Here is a 19,471-nt window from a genome sequence, read left to right as displayed (position 1 = left end):
AGAAATGACACAAGCAAGAAGAGAATAGAGTGAAATATTTATAGTGTTGAGAGGAAACAACCCACCTGCCCACCTAGAATTCTGTACCCTACAAAATTATCCTTTAAAAGGAAAAGAGAGATAAAGATTTCCTCAAACAAAAATTGAATAAATTTGTTTCCAGTAGACCTGACTTGTAAAAAATGTTTTAAAAAGGTCTTCAGAGGGAAAAGAAAAATTCTTCAGAGAGAAGGAAAATGATGTAAGTCAGAAATTTGAATCTACATAAAGAAGAGTAGAGAATGAAAAGTTAAGATAACTTGTATTTGTCTTATTCTTAATTCATCTAACCGATAACGCTTTGTTCCAAACAATAACACCAACAATGTATTCAATTATGTATTAAATATATATGCTTACATATAAGCGAAATGAATGACAACAATAATTCAAGGGATGGGAGGGAGGAATTAGAAATATTTTGTTATTATAAGGAACTTGCACTACTGGTATAGTGTTATTTGAAAGTGAACTTGGATTAGTTAGAATGTATATTGCAAACCCTAGGACAACCACTAAAAAAGTGAAAAAAGAAGTATAATTGATATGCTAAGAAAGGAGAGAAAATAGAATCATATAAAATGTTCAGTTAGAACCACAAAAGGCAGAAAGTGTGTAAGACAAAGTAGAAACAAAGAACTAAGGCAACAAATTAAACAGAAAACAATATGGCAGATATTAGACCAACTATATCAATAATCACTTTGAGTGTCAGTGGTCTAAATTTACCCATTAAAAGACAGAGCTTGTCAGAATGATCATAAGATAAGACCCAACTATATGTTGTCTTTAAGGAACCCACTTTAAATATAAAAACACAGATACATTAAAAGTAAAGGGATTGAGAAAGGTACACCATGCTAACAGTAATCAAAAGAAAGTGGGATTAGCTACATTAATTACATACAGAGCTGACTTCAGAGCACGGAAAGTTTTCAGGGATAAAGAGGGACTTTACATAATGATAAAGGGGTCAACGCTCCAAGAAGACGGAACAGTCCTTAATGTGTATGCACCTAACAACAGAGTCAAAATACATGAGCCAAAAACTAATAGAACTTCAAAGAGAAATAGATGAATCCACTATTATAGTTGGAGACTTGAATACCCCTCCATCAGAAATGGACAGATATGGCAGGCAGAAGATGAGTAGGGACATAAACTCAACAGCACCACCAAACAACCAGATATAATTGACATCTACTGACTACCTCAAACAAACACAGGAGAATACACATTCCTCTCAAACTCACATGGAACATTCACCACGATAGACTACATTTTGGACCATAAAATACATATTAACGATTTAAAAGAATAGAAATCATATGTCTGATTCCAAAGTACTTGTAGATTAAACAACACACTTCTAAATAACACCCAGGTCAAATAATAAATTTCAAGAATAATATTTAATTATTTTGAATTAAATGAAAACACACTTATCAAAACTTGTGGGATGTAGTGAAAACAGAGCTTAGGGGGAGATTTATAGCACTGAATATCTTATTAGAAAAAAGATTTAAAATCAATAATCTAAATCCCCACCTTAGGGAACTAGAAAAAGAAGAGCAAATTAAATCCAAAAGTAAGCAGAAAAAAAGAAATAATAAAAATCAGAGCATAAATCGATGAAATTGAAAACTGGATTCAATAGAGAAAATCAATGAAATCAAAGGCTGGTTCTTTGAAAAGATCAATCAAATTGATAAGGCTCTAGCCAAGCTAAGAAAATAGAGAAAAGACACAAATTACAAATATCAGAAATTAAAGAGAAGACATTACTACAGATACTGTGGATGTTAAAATGATAATAAAGGAATATTATGAGCAACTCTCTGTCCACAAATTTGATAACCTAGATGAAATGGACCTATTCCTTGAAAGACACAAGCTGCCAAAACTCACACTAGAAAAAATCTAGACAATCTGAATACACATTTATCTATTAAAAAAATTAAATCAATATTCAATAACCTTCCAAAAGAGAAACCATCAGGCCCAGATGTGTTCACTAGTAAATTCTACCAAACATTTACAGAAGAAACTGCACCAGTTCTTTACAATCTCTTCCAGAAGACAGGAGCAGACAGAATAGCACCTAACTCATTCTGTGAGACCACAATCACCCTAAGACCAAAACCAAACAAAGACATTACAAGAAATAAAAACTTAGGCCAATAATCTCCTTTGCTATGGTTGCTAAGTTCAGGATTTCTTGTTGGAGCTCTTCTCCTCTTGTTTTAAGTCTTGGCTCTGAACTCCTGTGCATATTAACTTTTCTGAGTATTAAATCCTCTTTGCTTTTATGGAAAGCCTCCTGAAGATGTACAGATCAAGAAAATAACATATCACTGTAGCCTCCCTGTCTTCTCCACTTGTCCCAACATTATCATCTTGACTGGTGAAAAGAACTGCACAGAGAAGGTTCTATGTTCTGGCTCTTACTTCACTCGGGTCTCTGCACAAATGTCAACATTTCAGAGAGGCCTCCCCTGACCTCCCTACCTAAAACATCCCTCCTTCCCCCACTGGTCACTCTTTCCACTTCCCCTATTTTGTATTTCTTCATACTACTACTACTACTACTACATATTTACTTGTTCACTGGGCAGTGTCTGCCACCTCCTCAGACTCTAAGTTCTCTGAGGACATAGTCTTTGTTCATTGCTTCATCCTCCGTGTACAGAAGAATGCTTGGCACATAGTAGGATCTCAATAAATAGTTGTTAAATGAAGGGATCATTCAGTGAATCCGTGAAATTGTTGTTGCATAATGACGTAGAGAGCTGCTATTAACTTACTGCTTTCTCCAACTTACAAGAATGTACTGAAAGCTGCACATTTCCTTTGATCTTACCTTTGGTGTGATGACTCAGGGCCATGGCTAGTGTTCCCGTTAAGTGTGATGAACACCTAACCACCTCCAAATTTGAGCCACCAAAATGACCAAAGCCCAAATACTGCAGAGGTCTCCTCCGGCCCCAGCAGCTTAGGAACAGACTCCAGGTGGAAGTGCTCACTTAGGAAATGATCTTCTACTCAGTATAAAGGGAAATGAACAAGGGATGGGTTATGGGCCTGCCTTGGGTTCCCTCTGCATGACTTGTCCAGGAACCATTGCCTTTTATCATCTCCTCCTTTGGGAAAGAATTCCTTTCAATAACCACATGGTCACCATACTCAGCAAACCCTGCTGATAGTTTCCTCTTAAACATTCAAAAAGTAGTTTTAAATTTACAGAAGATAATGAAATACTTAAAAACACAGACACACAGTCTCTTACCAGCATCTTTATTTGCACAGTAGAGGTCTAAGAGTTGATGGTGCCTGGTTCATGTAATGCCACAAAAACTGGTGATGGTGAAGGGATATGCTGCTTTCAGAAGCCACAGAGGTGAGATAAAGGTCTCCCTGCTCAGGCACTATCCCTTCTACCCAATTAGAAATGTGTGGGCCTTCTGGAGAAGTGAAATGTCATTCCTCATATAACCACCCTTCTCTTCCCACATGCTTATGAAGTAAGTCAGTCTCTTCATTGTGAACCATAATTACTTGGGTATAGAAATCTCTATTTCTTTAACACACTGTGTATAAATTCAACTAACTGGGGTTGTTGTTAGCCACTAATGTTAGCATAACATCATTGTCAGTGCTGTGGGTCGCACAGATGAAATAGACAATGACTTTGTTTACCCTTAACCATTCTGAACCCCTTTCAGCTCTCCAAGATTTGGCATCCAAATAATATTGCTTTTTTTCTAACCCTCTAGAAAATTTTAGAAACATAAAGTGGACCATGCCTCAAACACAAGAAGAGAAGCATTAATGGAAAACATGAAGCAGTTACCTTGTCTCTCTCTGGGGATCAGAGATGTAATTTCCCCTATGGTTTTTTTATTATTGTTATTATTATTATTATTAATCCTCACCTGAGGATATTTTTTCCATTGCTTTTCAGAGAGAGAGAGAGAGAGAGAGAGAGAGAGAGAGAGCAGTGTGAGAGAGACACATTAATGGTTGCCTCCCGCACGCTCCCTGACCAGGGCCGGGGATTGAGCCTGCAACCAAGGTACGTGCCCCTGGCTGGAATCAAACCCAGCACCCTTCCATCTGCGGGCTGACGCTCTAACCAATTAGACTAACTGGATAGGGCTTCCCCTATAGTTTTTTAAACGTCATTTTAAATTTCAGGTAGCGAACATGTGAACCAATATGGGCTAAATTGGGAGTGTTAACAATGTGTGATTTTAATGAGGAAACTCTGAAAGGGGTCCTTTTCAGGAAGCACACTGTAAAGGAGTTTTCTAGACAAAGAGAAAATGCACTTCTTACCTCCTACCAACAAGTAGCTGTTGGGAAACAGTGTTTTTGCTTGCATAAGTGCCCTTGCATGGCCTGAGTGGAAGAGGTCAAATATTCCATCCGCATACACTCTGACAGGCCTGTCCACTGTGGGAGGGAGAAAACATTGTCAACAGAACTACAGAGTAAGGGATCCCAGTTACCCGATTCTTCCATCAGTACGGCACTGTGGGAAGGTTTGCCTGGACAAAATACAAGGTCTACATACCATCAATTTCATATTAATGCAGGAAATTAACTTGACAAAGAGGTTCTTCTGAGGACATCGAAGCAGAGTAAAAACATAAAATTAAAACTGACCCAGAACACATTTTTTTAATTAATAGGAAAGATAACCACAGAACACTGGGGAGTTCTCTTGACCCAGACTGGAGTCTCGGGTATCTGAGCCAGCACATTCAGACAGACCAGGCATACCCCGTGGGAATGTCAAGGCAGGAGTGACCGAGGAGCTCAGTGAAAAGGACAAATGGCTTCATCCCTGAGTCTGGCAGTCCTGAATGAAGACCCCTGAGTCCTGTTCCCAAAGGCAGTGTTGTGAAGGGGTAGCTCATACCGCTCTAATAAAGGTGCACCTTTATTTCCAACTCCAAGTCACACTGGTAGCCTGAAATCAACCTTGGGAGGAATATTTGCACCATAGAAATTGGCAAACACCACAAGAATTACAGAGAGAAAAAAAAAAGATATAATACCCTAAGGGCAAAAGAAATAAGGAAGGCAATGAGAGTGAATGAGAGATGTCCAAAACATTTTGGAAAGCTGGTTGTCAAATGCTGAGTGCCTACAGGGAGCAAGACTCTGGGGTGGGGTATGTAGGCAACGGGGCTGCTGGGTTGTATTTTTTATAAGCCTAAGAGTCTTACTGACTTTTTAAACTACATACATGCATTATATTGATGCTATAGGAATACATTTAACAAAAGAAATCAATGCAAACTTCAGTTGAGTGATCTTTAAGACTTAGATTTAAACTTGTGATTATGTTTTGATGTAGTACAACCTCAGTCATTTGGAACAGAAATTAAAAGAAATGTTACATTAATAGATTTAGATGGTAAAGTGCTTCTAATAAATTAAATGTTTCTAATAAAAAAACAAACAAAACTTGAGGCTTTATGTCAGATAAGGAATTGCAATTATTTCCAATTATATACCATCCTGAACAAACAGAATTGCCTTTACAGGACTGTCCTGTGTTCTAAATAAGGCCCAGTAAATAGAAAATGCTGTGAGATAACAAACTGCCTAATGAGGGCTCCTTGGTTTCAATGCCCTATTCAATTCGAATTCAAATGAGGAAAATTTGTTTTAAGTTATAAACTCCAGAGGAAAGCAGATGGCAGTTTCGCAGAACTTTTTCTTATTGATTCAGAGGTGATCAAGATAAATGGATTCAGCAAGCAGGGAGGAGAGAAAAGTAAAGAAAGATGGCATAATTACTGAGAAAAAGGCCATTTAGTACATCTTTTAACAGCATTTGTGGAGTTGACTTTGCAATAAGCTCACTTTTACAACTGTAACGTGTCAGCAATTCCCAGACTGGGAAACTCTACAGGACCAAAAGCGGGGGGTGGGGGGGGTGGGGAGGAATCCTACCTCTTTAACTAATAAACTTCAAGGAAAAAAAGAGAGAAATGGAAGAGGGACCTGCACATTAAAAGAAATTTAAAAGACATATCAGTGTATAGTAATGTATAGACATTATGTGGATTTGCATTCAAAAACACTATAAATGATGATGTAAGACAATTGGGAATTGTAACATTGAATATTTGATAATACTAAAGAATTATTGGGAATTTTTAGGTGAGAATGATATAATGATAATGTTTTTAAAAAGGTTATTTTATATACACACACACACACACACACACACAACTATTTATAGATGAAATGATAGAAGCCCTTATCATTCAAATAATTCAAGAACGAATAGTTGGGGGTGTGCATTGGCAAGAATGGCCATGGGTTGGTGGCTGTTAGGTATGGGTAACAGACTCATGAGGGTTCATCATATTGTTTTACTTTTGTATATGTTTGAAATTCTCCATAGTAAAATTTTTAATAGAATGTGGCTTTTTAAAGTTAGTTTGTATACTTATTTGTTTTAATCTTTTGTTTGAGGTTTCTCTGGGCATTCTTTTAGGTATCTTGGGACTCTCCAGAGCATCTATGTTGGGAAACACTGGCCTGTGAAGCTGGGGTGGGGTGTAGAGACTGTAAGGCTCCCGATGATTTCTGCCTCCTGGTGTTCACACCTTTGTGTTATGCCCCTCCCTTTGAAGTGGGAGTGGGACCTGTGACTTGCTTCTAATGAGCACAGCCTGGCAAAGATGATAAATGGCATTCCCATGATTATGTTACAGTATATAAGATTCCATATTGCTGGCAAACTCACTCTCCCTCGGTGGCTTTGAAGAAGCCAGTTGCCAGAGGGGACCAAGATGGTTGTGGCGTAACAGGAGACTGCATGCCCTTGCTCCCAGCCACCAACTAGATTTATAGCTAAAATACTGTGTGGTCAGCTTGAAAAAAAACAAGAGAACTGTAGCTGATTAGACACATTATATCTGGGAAGCACTGAAGAAACAATGTAGAGGATGGTAAGAGAAGGGGAATTGCGGAAAGAAAGAGGCCCCTGGAGCTGGTGCTCCACTGGGAGGCCCGAGTGATACTGGCTGCGAAGCTCCCTCCCCTCGGAGTGTGGGCTCGCATTCCCATGCAGGGATCCCAAACCCAGAGCAGCAGGGAGTGGAGGAGAGCCCACGTGGCATTGGACAGAGGGAACCAGGGGAACTGTCTGCCTAGGAGGCTGGGACCCTATCTTCCCAGTGAAAGAGTGTGCCTATTGCTAGCAGCCCCAGCAGGAGAGGTTTGCCCAGGGCTCTGGCTGCTGGAAAGGCTGCGCTGCAGTGTTTGGCTCCAAACAAGGGCCTGAGGACTGCACCCAGCAGTGACTTTGAGGGGCCGTCTACTTTCCTAAAAGGCATTGTGCAGAGCCCCAGACAGTGACTAAACTGTGTGGCATGGGGAATGGGGAGAGGAGTCTCCCACTTGGAGTGTGGGGTTGGAGCCCCTCCCCCACCTGTGGAGCTGCACAAACTGCTCCACCCAGTGCAGTTGGTGGCTGGGCAGATGCGGGGATTTTTTTACCTGCATTGTGGAGAGTTGGGAGCACTGGTGGAGCTGGGATTCTCGCCCCACCCCCCTCCACTTTACTGAGACCAGCCGTGTGGAGATAGCTGAGTCCTATGAGTAGCTGACTTTGTAACCCCTTCTGCTTGGACCTCAGAGAGTAGGGATTTTTGGACAGTATGGTCCAGGAAGATTCCTACTGGGGAGAAAGATGAGTGAAAGCTGGGCTTTGTGACTACATTGTGGCGAAGCTGATCTGAGCTCCCTGTGAGTTCAACCAGCCATTACGGGAAGGAGAGGCAGAGCCTGACTCCCCCTCGTGCAGGCTGGGAACACTATCCCCAACAGGAGGTGGTTTAGATCAGCTCTCTGAAGCCCCGGATAACCCTGCTGGGTGCAGTTTGGTGGAGGTCTGAAGAACAGTTCAGAGCAGGACATTCCAAAAGTGAGACCCTCAGAGGATACTGTCTAGGACTAGGAAAAAATGCTTAGACCCCTCCTGTGGGCTGGGTTGGCAACATTCTCAAGCAGAGACTCTTTTGATCAATCCCACTAAGCCCAGGGCAGCTGAAACTGCTCCTGCAGAAGAGACAGCAGGTTGTACCCAACCTGAACCTGCACCAGGCCATCTTAGGGGGAACTACAGCTGGAGTCCCTGGTAGAGACTGAGGAGTCTGGCTTTGAAGCAGAGATTAATTTCCCCTCATTGACTGCCTGATGGCATAATCTCTAAGCAGGCCCACTAGCTCTAGCTAGGTTACCTGGCTCCACCCTAAAGACTCTCTTGGGAAGACACTGGAGGAAGACAAGGCAACTTCAGTGGGGGAGGCAGAGTAGCTGACAGGTGGAGGCAGACCTCAGAGAGCCTCAGATTGACCACTGCTAAAACAGGACACTGAGAGCCAAACTCGGGCAGCTCCTGACATTGGCTGACACAAAAGTACCTCTTGGGAGGCCTGAAAGAAGCACACAAAACAGTGGGCCTCAGACAAAATAAGCTGCCCAAACTTCACTTGGCTGGCTTTTTCTTTTTTCAACATTTTTATTTTTCTCCCTTTTTTGCTTTGGCATTATTATTAAGACTTTTTCTCTTTTCTTTCTTATTGGCCCCCTTCCTTTTCTTACTTCTATTCTTTCTTTTGCTTTGCCTTCCTCTCTCTGCTCTTTACTTTTGCACAACATTTTCTCCTTTTCCTGCTCTCTCATTTTTTTGCTCTCCCTCCTTTCCTTTCAGAATCTTTTTTTCTGCCCCTTTTCTCAAGTATTTTTTAAATTTTTTTTATTATACTATTAGTAATATTATCTTATCCTCTCTTATTATTCTTGTTCTCTTTTCTTTTGTGGGTTTTTTTTTTCTGTTATTGGGATATTTTATATGTTTTTGTTTCCCGTTTGTTTTGTTTGGCCATGTCAGCACCTGTAAAACATCTTGTATACCATGGTTGTGGCTGAGCCTTACAGTTAGTCAGCCTGAGAGGAGCCCACCAATGAACAGGAAAACAATCAAGAGCCAGTTACAACAGGAGAGTCCAAATAACCCACAAAAGGATCACTTCTAGAACATCAAGCCCAGTAGTACGAGGAGACTGCACCACTGGGTCCCAGAGGACATTTACCACAAAAGCCCACCCCACAAAGACTGGGAGTCATAGCAAGTATATCTAATACATGGATACGAACTCAAAGAGAAAACTAAAATGGGGAGACAACCCAGCCGGCATGGCTTAGTGGCTGAATGTCGACCCATGTACCAGGAGATCATGGTTTGATTCCCGGTCAGGGCACATGGCCAGTTGCAGGCTTGCAGGAGGCAGCCAATCAATGACACTCTCATCATTGATGTTTCTATCTCCCTCACTCTCCCTTCCTCTCTGAAATCAATGAAAACGTATTAAAAATAAAAGGGAGAGACAAAGAAACAATACCCAAATTAAAGAAAAGGAAGATTGCCAGAAAAAGACCTAAATGAGATGGAGGTAAGCATATTATCAGACATAGAGTTCATAGTAATGGTTATACAGATGCTCAGGGAACCTAGTGAGAACTACAAGAAACTTAACAAGAACTACATCAGCATGAAAAAGCACATAGAAACTATGAATAAGAACCTGGCAGAAATGAAGAATACTATATCTGACATCAAGAATACTCTGGAAGGAATTAAAAGCAGGCTCAAAGAAATGAATTAGAAGACAAGGTAGAAAAAAACAATCAGAGCAGCAAAAGAAAAAATACTTAAAAAGCATGAGTACAATTTAAGTGAAGTTTGGGACAACATGAAACAGAACATTTGTGTCATAGGAGTACCAGAGGGAGAAGAAAGTGAGCAAGGGATAGAGAACCTGTTTGAAGAAATAATGACAGAACACTTTCCTAAGCTGGTGAAGGAAAAAGTCACACAAGTTCAGGAATCACAGATGGTACCAATCAAGATAAACCCAAAGAGATCCACTCCAAGACACATCATAATTAAAATGGCAAATGTCAAAGACAAAGAGAGAATCTTAAGGGCAACAAGAAAGAGACAGTCATAAGGCTATCAGCTGATTTCTTAACAGAAACACTACAGGCCAGAAGGGAATGGCATGAAGTATTTAAAGTAATGAAAAGCAAGGATCTAAAACCAAGACTACTCTATCCAGCAAGGCTATCATTCAAAATTGAAGGTGAAATAAAGAGCTTCATAGACAAAAAAAGGTTAAAGGAGTTTATCACCACCAAACCTGCAATGCAAGAAATGTTAAAGGGGCTGCTATAAGAAGAAGAAATCGAGAGAGAGAGGAACATAGTCATAAAGAATAAAAATGGCAATAAGTAAGTACCTATCAATAATAACCTTAAATGTAAATAGATTAAATGCTCCAATCAAAAGACATAAGGTAGCTGAATGGATAAGAAAACATGACATATATATGCTGTCTACAAGAGACCTACTTCAGAACAAACAACTCACACAGGATGAAAATAAAGGGATGGAAAAAATTTTTCCATACAAATGGAAATGAAAAAAAGCAGGAGTAGCTATACTTATATCTGACAAAACAGACTTCAAAGCAAAGGTCATACCAAGGCCACTCCATAATACTAAAGGGATCGATCCAACTAGAGGATATAACCCTGGTAAACATATATGCTCCCAATATAGAAGCACCTAAATATATTAAAAAGCTCTTGGAGGACTTTAAGGGAGAGATCAACAGCAATACAGTCATAGTAGAGGACTTTAACACCCTCACTGACATCACTGGATAGATCTTCCAGACAAAAAATCAACAAGAAAACAGCAACCTTAACACACTAGATCAGATGGATTTAATTGACATTTACAGAACATTTCACACCAAAGCTGCAGGATATACATTCTTCTCAAGTGTACATGGGGCATTCTTAAAGATAGACCACATATTAGGGCACAGAATAAGTCTTTACAAGTTCAAAAAGACTGAAATCATATCAAACAAGTGAAAGCATATTCCATGTTCATGGACTGGAATACTTAACATAATTAAAATGTCCATACTATGCAAAGCAATATATAGATTCAACACAACCCCTATTAAAATACTAACAGCATATTTCACAGATCTAGAACAAGTAATCCAAAAACTTATATGGAACTAAAAAAGACCCCAAGTAGCTGCAGCAACCTTGAGAAAGAAGAACAAAGTTGGAGGGATCACAATACCAGATATCAAATTACCGACAAAGCTATTGTAATCCAAACAGCCTGGTACTGGCACAAGAATGGGTATATTGATAAATGGAACAGAAGAGAGAACACAGAAATAGACCCAAGCCATCACACTCAATATTTGACAAAGGAGGCAAGAGCATACAATGGAGTAAAGACAGTCTTCAATAAATGGTATGAGGAAAATTGGACAGGTACATGCAAAAAAAAAAAAAAAGAAAGAAACTAGGCCACCAACTTTTACAAGAATAAACTCAAAATGAATAAATGTCATAATTGTAAACTGTGAAACCATAAAAATCTTAGAAAAAAACAGCAAAATCTTAGACATCTCATGTAGCAGAATTTTCACTGATACATCTCCTAGGGCAAGAGAAACAAAGGAAAAAATAAACAAACTAAAAAGCTTCTGCACAGCAAAAAACAAAAATACCATCCTCAAAATGCAAAGGGAACCCACTGTATGGGAGAACATATTTGCCAATGATACATCTGATAAGGGACTAATTTCCAAAATATATAAAGAACTCATACAACTCAACAAAAGGAAAACAATCCAATTAGAAAACTGGCAAAGGATCCCACTTCTAGGAATATATCCTACTAATCCTGAAACACCAATCAGAAAGAATATATGCACCCCTATGTTCACAGCAGCACAATTTACAATAGCCAAGATCTAGAAACAGCCCAAGTGCCCATCAGTAGATGAGTGGATAAAAAAGCTGTGGGACATTTACACCATGACATACTATGCAGCTGTAAAAAAGAAGGATCTCTTACCCTTTGGGACAGCATGGAGGGACCTGGAGAATATTATGCTAAGTGAAATAAGCCAGTGAGAGAAAGATAAGTATCACATGATCTCATTTATATGTGGAATCTAATGAACAGAATAAACTGACGAACAAAACAGGTCCAGAGGCATGGAAGCATGGCACAGACTGATGGATCTCAGAGGGAAGGGGGTAAAGGGGTGAGGTGGAAAGAGATTAACCAAAGAACTTATATGCAAAATGCATAGCCCATGGACACAGACTATAGTGTGGTGAAAGCCTGGGATGGGGTGGGAACCAGGTGGAGGGGGGCAATGGGGCAAAAATGGGGTATATCTGTAATACTTTCAACAATAAATTTTTTTTTTAAAAAAAGCAAGCTGCCATGTTGGGAAAGAGCCAATAGAGAGGGCCACATGGCAAGGAACTGCAGGTGTCCTCTAGGAGCTGAAGGTGACCTCTGCCTGACAACCAGCAAGAAGCTAGATCCTTGGTCTTAGTTGCAAGGAAATAAAATCTTCCAATAACCTGAGTGAGTGCAAAAGTAGAACTATCACCAGTCAACCCTCCAGACAAGAACTGAGCCTTGGATGACACTGTGAACGCAGCCTCAAGATACCCTGAGCAGAGGCCTCAGCTTAGTTACGCTCGGACTTCTGAACCATGGAAATCATGACCTAACAAATATGCATTTTTATTTTTTAACCAAGAAAAAATTTTAACAAGAGGTAAGATTGGGGGAGTCAGGGCTTAGTGTATGTAGGCCCAGTACACGTTAGACATGTCCTTGTCAGACTAGTCCAGTGCCTTGGCTCTTTTGTACACCTCGTTGGCTGCAGCTGCCATAGGAGTTGGATGGTTGACGGCACTGCCCAGTGCAATGGCTAAGCGAAGATTCTTCTGAATGTATTTCAGGTAGAAATCAGGCTTAACGTTTTCTTGAAGGATATTTTGGCACTTCTGCTCCAGGAAGAGGCTGGCCAATTGTCCTTGATTGAGGATGTCCAGGAATGTCTGCTGGGACTGGCCTGTTCTTTGGACCAGGGTCAGCCCCTCATCAATGGTGGCAGTGAAGCTCCCCTGGATCATGTTCACAATCAGCATCATCTTGGCTGCACTGCCAACCTCTCCCAGAAAGAAGGAGGTTTTCCCCATTGCTTGGAAGCAGCTGCTGCAGTCCTCATATAATTCTCTGTCTCCGGCTGCTAAGATCATCAACATCCCATCATTAGACTGCTGCTGGTTCCCTGAGACCGGGGCTTCCAGAAAGCGGCCCCCCCTGGACATAATCATCTGTGCCAGCTTGGTGACTGTGTCAGCATCCACTGTCGACAAGTCCACATAGCACTTGCCAGGGCGGATCCCTTGCAGCACACCACTGGGACCCAGCACCAGATCCTTGGCCGCCTCTGGGTCCTGCACACAGGCAAAGGTGATGTCACAAGTTGAAACTACTTCAGCGGGGGTTCTTTCTAGGCGGACCTCCTCTTTCTCTGCGGCCCCGTTCCAGACAGTCACCATGTGACCCGTTTTTATCAAGTTGGAGACGATGCCACTTCCCATAGGGCCGAGGCCCAAAAATCCTATCTTTTTGTCTGTCGGTATGATGCTGCTATTCACAGCCGTGCTGTCTGCGGCCTGGATGGAGGTGGCCCCCATCTCCTTGTCACATATTTTCAACTTCTTCGTGATTGTCTGGTAATAGGTAGCTGGCTTCTCGCTTTGGCTGAACAGTGAGTGCTGGAAATGAGGGTCTGTATCTTGAACAGGCTCACTGGCAGCGGGCTCCCACTCAAACGAGGCCTTGGTTTGGGCCGTCACCCCCTTCATCGTAGCAGGCTCGGGAATGGCGAGATCCTTCTCATGCTGTGGGGCCGCACCCCGCTCCTGGGGACTCTGCTCTTGGGCTCTCTTCAGAAGGGACTTGGGGCCTCTCTCTGAAGAGCCTGATGACACCCTTTTCTTTCCTCGTTGCCTTTTCCCCCTCATCTTCCCGTCAGATCGGCCAAGCTCGCGCTTCTCGTCGCTTGAGTCGGGCCTGCTTTTCCCCTCACAGGAACCCTGCCGAGCCTCGTCATCGTCATCGTCATCGTCACCCGCGTGGCTGTGGAATGACGCGCGGCCTCCCTGGCCGAGAGTCCCCAGGAACTCCTCCACGTCCTCCACAGCCTGCTGGAACAGCCGTCCCCTGTTCTTCTTGACCATCTCTTCCTTGTGCGCGTGATACGGCCTCAAGTGTCCCAGTTCGATCCAGGCGTGGTCCTCCATCCCGAAAAACTTCACGAAGTACCATCGCTTTCCGCGAGGCTTCTTCAGCTCCTTGGGTGGATGGATGATCTTCGCGGGCCAAGGAGGGTACTGGCCGAGCTGCCCCCACACCAGATCGCCGAGCCGCAGACTCACGGGCGCCATCTCAGTGTAACGGCCACGCCGCACTGGCCGCTGGGAACCTTACGTCGGCCTGGCGTCCCCCAGGGCTGCGGGCCTGGGCACGTGACGGGCGGCTCAACCCGAGGTGGCCCTGGCGCTGCTCATTCGAGGGCCGCGGGCCACATAGCGGGCCGGCTCAAATGTGCATTGTTTTAAGCCGCTAGGTCTGTGGCAATATATTATGGAGCATAGAAAATGAATACAGTGTCATTATACATTTTCTGCCCACCCACAGATTATAACATTTTTGAGGCATTTCAAGTAAATTCCTGTTTATCCTGAATGGTTACAGTAAGTATATCAGGTAACATATGACGTTGTGGTAAAATGCATGTCTGGGTACCACACACTGATAACCACATTTTAAATAATTTAAACATAACAAACTATGAATAACACCAAAATGATGCTAAATACTTGCTTGAGGATCATGGATACAAACAATGAACATTGTACAGTGTTGCGGGGAAAATGTGATTGTCTTAACTTGCTGGACCTTACATTCCAAATGTTTGTAAGTTATTCAGCGCTTAGAAGTAAATGAAATGATGAAGGGGGCTATGCTTACCTCACATCTCACACCATATACAAAAATTAACTCAAAAGGGATCATAGGCCTAAATGTGAGAGCTATAACTATAAAACCTCTAGAAGGAAAAAAAAAAAAAAAAAAACCAGGAAAAAATATCAACGAATTTGGCAGAAATTTCTTAAATAGGACTCACTATAAAACAAAAAAAAATGATAAATTGTACCTTAATTAAATCTTACGCTCTTCAAAGGATACTTTTACAAAAATGAAAAAGCAAGTCATAGGGAGAAAGTATTTGCAAAATATATATATCAGATATAGTACTTGTATCTAGAATATATAAAGAGCTCTCAAAACTCAATAATAAGACAACTCATTTTTAAAAGGGCAAAAAATGAACAGACATTTCACCAATGAAAATAAATATATGGATAGCAAATAAGCTCATGAAATGATGCTCAATATCGTTACTCATCAGGCAGATGCAAATTAAAGCCAGAATGATATACCACTTCACACCGTTATAATAGCTCAAAATTTTTAACAAAATATTGACCATACCTACCAAGTATTGATGAGGATATAGAGCCACTGGAACTCTTATACATTGCTGGTGGAAATGTAAAATGGTACAATTGTTTTGGAAAGCAGTTTGGCAGTGGGTTAAAAAGTGAAGAGTACACCTACCTTACGTCCAGACAGGAGGCAATCACCAACTACATTATATCTAAATTCCCAATTTTGTGGGGTGTGTTGTGACGTTTCTTGTTATTGCTTCATATTCAGGCAACAACAAAAGCGTGATTATTCATTTTAAATAATGGCTATTAGCAACCTACATTTAAATAATGGCTTAAAAGTACATATGATTTACAAAGCCCATATATTTTGCTTGATCTTCCCATCAACTGTGAGATAGGTAGGGGAGAGTGGACTTACTATCCTCATTTCATAGAGGGGCAAATGGAAGCTCAGCAAAGTTAGGCAGCTTACCCAAAGTCATGCAACCAAACTATGACTAAACACCCAGAAATTATGGTACCTAGTACTATTTTTGTGTACAACTGATGTGCAAAAAGAGGTGGCATAAAAATTGACCTTTTAAAATCTAATAGTTATATTTTATGAAGTTTACATAGTTTTATATAAACTTTATAATTTCCCTCTACTTATAGCCAGCAATACTATTTTCAATAAATTATGACTGATGTTTGCTTTTAAAATTACAATTAAATTTAAGAAAAAAGAGTACATTGAAGAAAAATGAAATAAATTATAGTACAGGGAGCACACAAATGAAGCAAAATTCATTAAGGTAGCTTTTGAAAAATGAATTTGGAAACTCTACACACTGTGAAAACATAATAATATAAATCCTACTTCTGAGAAGGAAAATAGGAAATTGGAACTGAGTTTCCCTTTGAGAAAAACCTCAGCTTTAATGAAAAGGAGCCTATGAAACAATCACTTGGACTTTTCCTTTACTGCAAGACAGAGGAACGATTCTCTCTGTCTCAGGACACATACTAAACCCTGTAGATTCACAGCTCCACAGGTGGAATAGTTGCGCTAAGGTCAAAGGTACTGATTCCCACTGTTCTACTGTTTGTCACGATGTTTCATCATCCCTGTGACCTCACTGATGAGGTCCAGGAGCTCAGAGCTATGACCAGAGTTTGTCATTACCTCTTTTAGAATTTATATGCTAGCCCTGTTTGGGCAGACCTAAGATTGTGAAACGCATTGTAGGCAATTGTATTAAGTCATAAAATAGGGCTAGTGAAGGAGTTAGTGAAAGATTTCAGTTATAACTATAATCTTGAAGCACATGATAAACCTCAAGTGTGGGTCTGTTTTGTCTTTTTGATGGAATGCTCAAGACAGTGCCACAAAAGGTAATTGCTTACTGCTCTTGAAAATCACCGAACACTTCAAAAAAGTAATGTGTTGTGTTTTTGGGTTTTTTTTCTTTAAAAAGTAGTCCAACAGCAAGATTTTTAAAAATGCTCTGAGCTTTTCTGGTAACAGTAAAATGCTCCAACAATTATTTAGGATAATCTCCCTGTTACTCCCTCCAGCCACTACCAAGTTATTCTAAAGCAGCCGTTCTTGCAGTGTGTTCCCAGGACAGGCAGCATCAGCGTCCACTGGGAACTTGTTAGAAGTGAAATTCTTGAGCCCCACCCCAGACCTACCTCATTAGAAACTCTGAGGATGGAGCCTAGCAGATTGTTTTAACAAGTCTTCCAGGGGGATTCTAAGTATGCTGAAATTTGAGGGCCACTGCTCTAATAAAACAATGGCTATCAGAGCGAGGTCTGATATGTGCATTCCAGGTAATCAAAGAACTAACGCTCTGTCACACTAGAACACTGATGTTAAAAGTTCTAAATAAAGGGATTTCCAAAGGAAGTTCCCCAGCCAGGTACCCATCAACATCACAAATTCTCTTAACTTCCCAAGGTCATCGCCTGAGATAAGAGGGGACAATTTCCCTGCTAAGACTGGGAGTTCACCTTTCCTCCATCTCACTCTTCCTGTAGTGACCCGTGTTCCACAGAGCCCACCACCTTGTTCTAGCTCCCTTCTCTGGGTTTAAGCGGCCTGGTGGTGAGGCACTGTGCAGGTGCCAGGTCTCACCCAATTAGTTTGATGCTGGCTCCAAAGCATTAGACCAGCTCTTTCTGATTCTATTTCCAGAGGACAAGCTCCTTCTCTTGTCTCCAACTTCCATTCCTTCATTCACCCACCGAGAAAATATTTACTGAGCACACAGTACTTGACAAGTACACTTCAATGTTGTTTCATTATAACTGATGAGGTGCCATAGGAACCTAACTCTTGTTTATATCAATTAGCCTATGGTAAGCCTGGATTCATTGTATATCATTTCACTTCAAGTCGCAGAACCTATTGACCTCAAGTCCCTGACAACTCACTTTTTGGTTTTCCAAGTCTCACTTGCCTCATCTGTAGAAAGGATACAATAATACCCATCACACACAGTTTTTGCAAAGACTAAATGAGACAGAGTACACGAAAGAGCCCCTGGCAGATTTAGAGTAGGTTGAAATTCCCTTTCCTTTCCCTAGAAAAGCAGGGTCCTTTTCTGCTCTGGTCTAAAGCTTATCCTTTAAATTTATATCAAATCTGTTCTCGTCATAACTACCTGGACTTACTTCCTTTGCATCTTTTGGATTTACCTGGGCTGTTCATTAAAAATGTGGATGCTGGGGCCTCATCCCAGATTTACGGGTGGGGGAGAGAGAGCAGGAAATATGCCTCTTTAACAAATTTACCAGGTGATTCCTTGCACACTGAAGACTGGGAACAACTGGTTTAGCTGCTCTGAACTACTGCCCCAAGCTATTTATTGCCTTTCTCAAAAGAAGTAACAAAAAAAGCTTACTCATTTGGCCTGCTCTCCTCATTTCACTCTCTCCAAGCTATAGTAAGTCCTCACTTAACATTGTCAATAGGTTCTGCGACTTTGCCCTGGCCAGTTTGGCTCAGTGGTTAGAGCATCGGCCCATGGACTAAAGGGTCCCGGGTTCGATTCCAGTCAGGGGCACGTACCTCGGTTGCAGGCTCATCCCCGGCCCCCCAGTTGGGGTGCATGCATGTGGGAGGTACCAATCAATGTGTCTCTCTCACATCGTTGTCTCTCCCTTCCTCTCTCCCTCTCTCTCTCTTCCACTCTGAAAAGCAATGGAAAAAAAAATATCCTTGGGTAAGTATTAAAAAAGAAAAAAAGGTTCTGTGACTTTAAGTGAAACGATGTACAATGAAACCAATTTTACCATAGGCTAACTGATATAAACAAGAGTTAGGTTCTTATGGTATCTCATCAATATTGTAAGGAAACAACATTGGGCAAAATGACATTATTCGAGGACCTACTGTACTCTAAAAGAGGAGGCAGGGTGTCATGGTTGAGAGATCAAGCTTGAACACAAAGAGGTTTGAGATCAAATCCCAGCTTCACTACTTACCAAAGTGTGGTCCCTCAGGAGCAGAATCACCTGGGAACTTGTTAGACAGGCAAGTTCTTAGGCCACACCCCAGTTGCACTGAATCAGAAACTTTGGGGGTGAGGCCCAGACATCTGTGCTTTAATAAGCCCTCCAGTGATCCTGATGCACGCTCAAGTGTGAGAACCACTGCTGCTTACTACCTGAATAACCCTGGGCAGGTGCACAGCTTCTCTAAAACCTTCATTTCCTCATCTGTGCAATCCTAAAAGTACTAACCACACAGAGTTGTGACAGTGAAATAACACAATACATATAAAGAACTTAATAACAGTAAACATTTAATAAATATCCACTGTTATTATTATTAAGAAAGTGTCCTTTATCCCATGGATTCTATTAAACTTGGGATGTTTGTTTTTGAGGTATTACATGTTTTAAAAATTCTTGCAGCACATCAGTGTGCATGGCACACTGGTTGAAAATCGCTGCCCCAAGCACATGCATGCATGCTACTGGTGAGTTTTAT

General features: G+C 41.2%; 1 protein-coding gene and 1 pseudogene across 1 annotated transcript in view; both read right to left on the bottom strand.

Annotated features, from left to right (window-relative positions):
- The window catches only part of PCYT1B (phosphate cytidylyltransferase 1B, choline), a 78,787-nt gene that overhangs the window by 37,361 nt on the left and 21,955 nt on the right, over positions 1-19,471 (bottom strand). The window contains exon 3 of the mRNA XM_016209298.2: positions 4,375-4,491. Coding sequence (XP_016064784.1) covers positions 4,375-4,491 — 117 coding nt within the window. The remainder of the gene's footprint in view (positions 1-4,374; positions 4,492-19,471) is intronic.
- On the bottom strand, positions 12,805-14,421 carry LOC107534265 (cytokine-like nuclear factor N-PAC pseudogene; annotated as a pseudogene).

The sequence above is a fragment of the Miniopterus natalensis genome, chromosome X (assembly GCF_054644295.1).
Source record: "Miniopterus natalensis isolate mMinNat1 chromosome X, mMinNat1.hap1, whole genome shotgun sequence".
NCBI classification, from domain to species: Eukaryota; Metazoa; Chordata; class Mammalia; order Chiroptera; family Miniopteridae; genus Miniopterus; species Miniopterus natalensis.
Note: the sequence above shows the minus strand (reverse complement) of the source record. Positions and strands in the feature narration are given on the sequence as shown.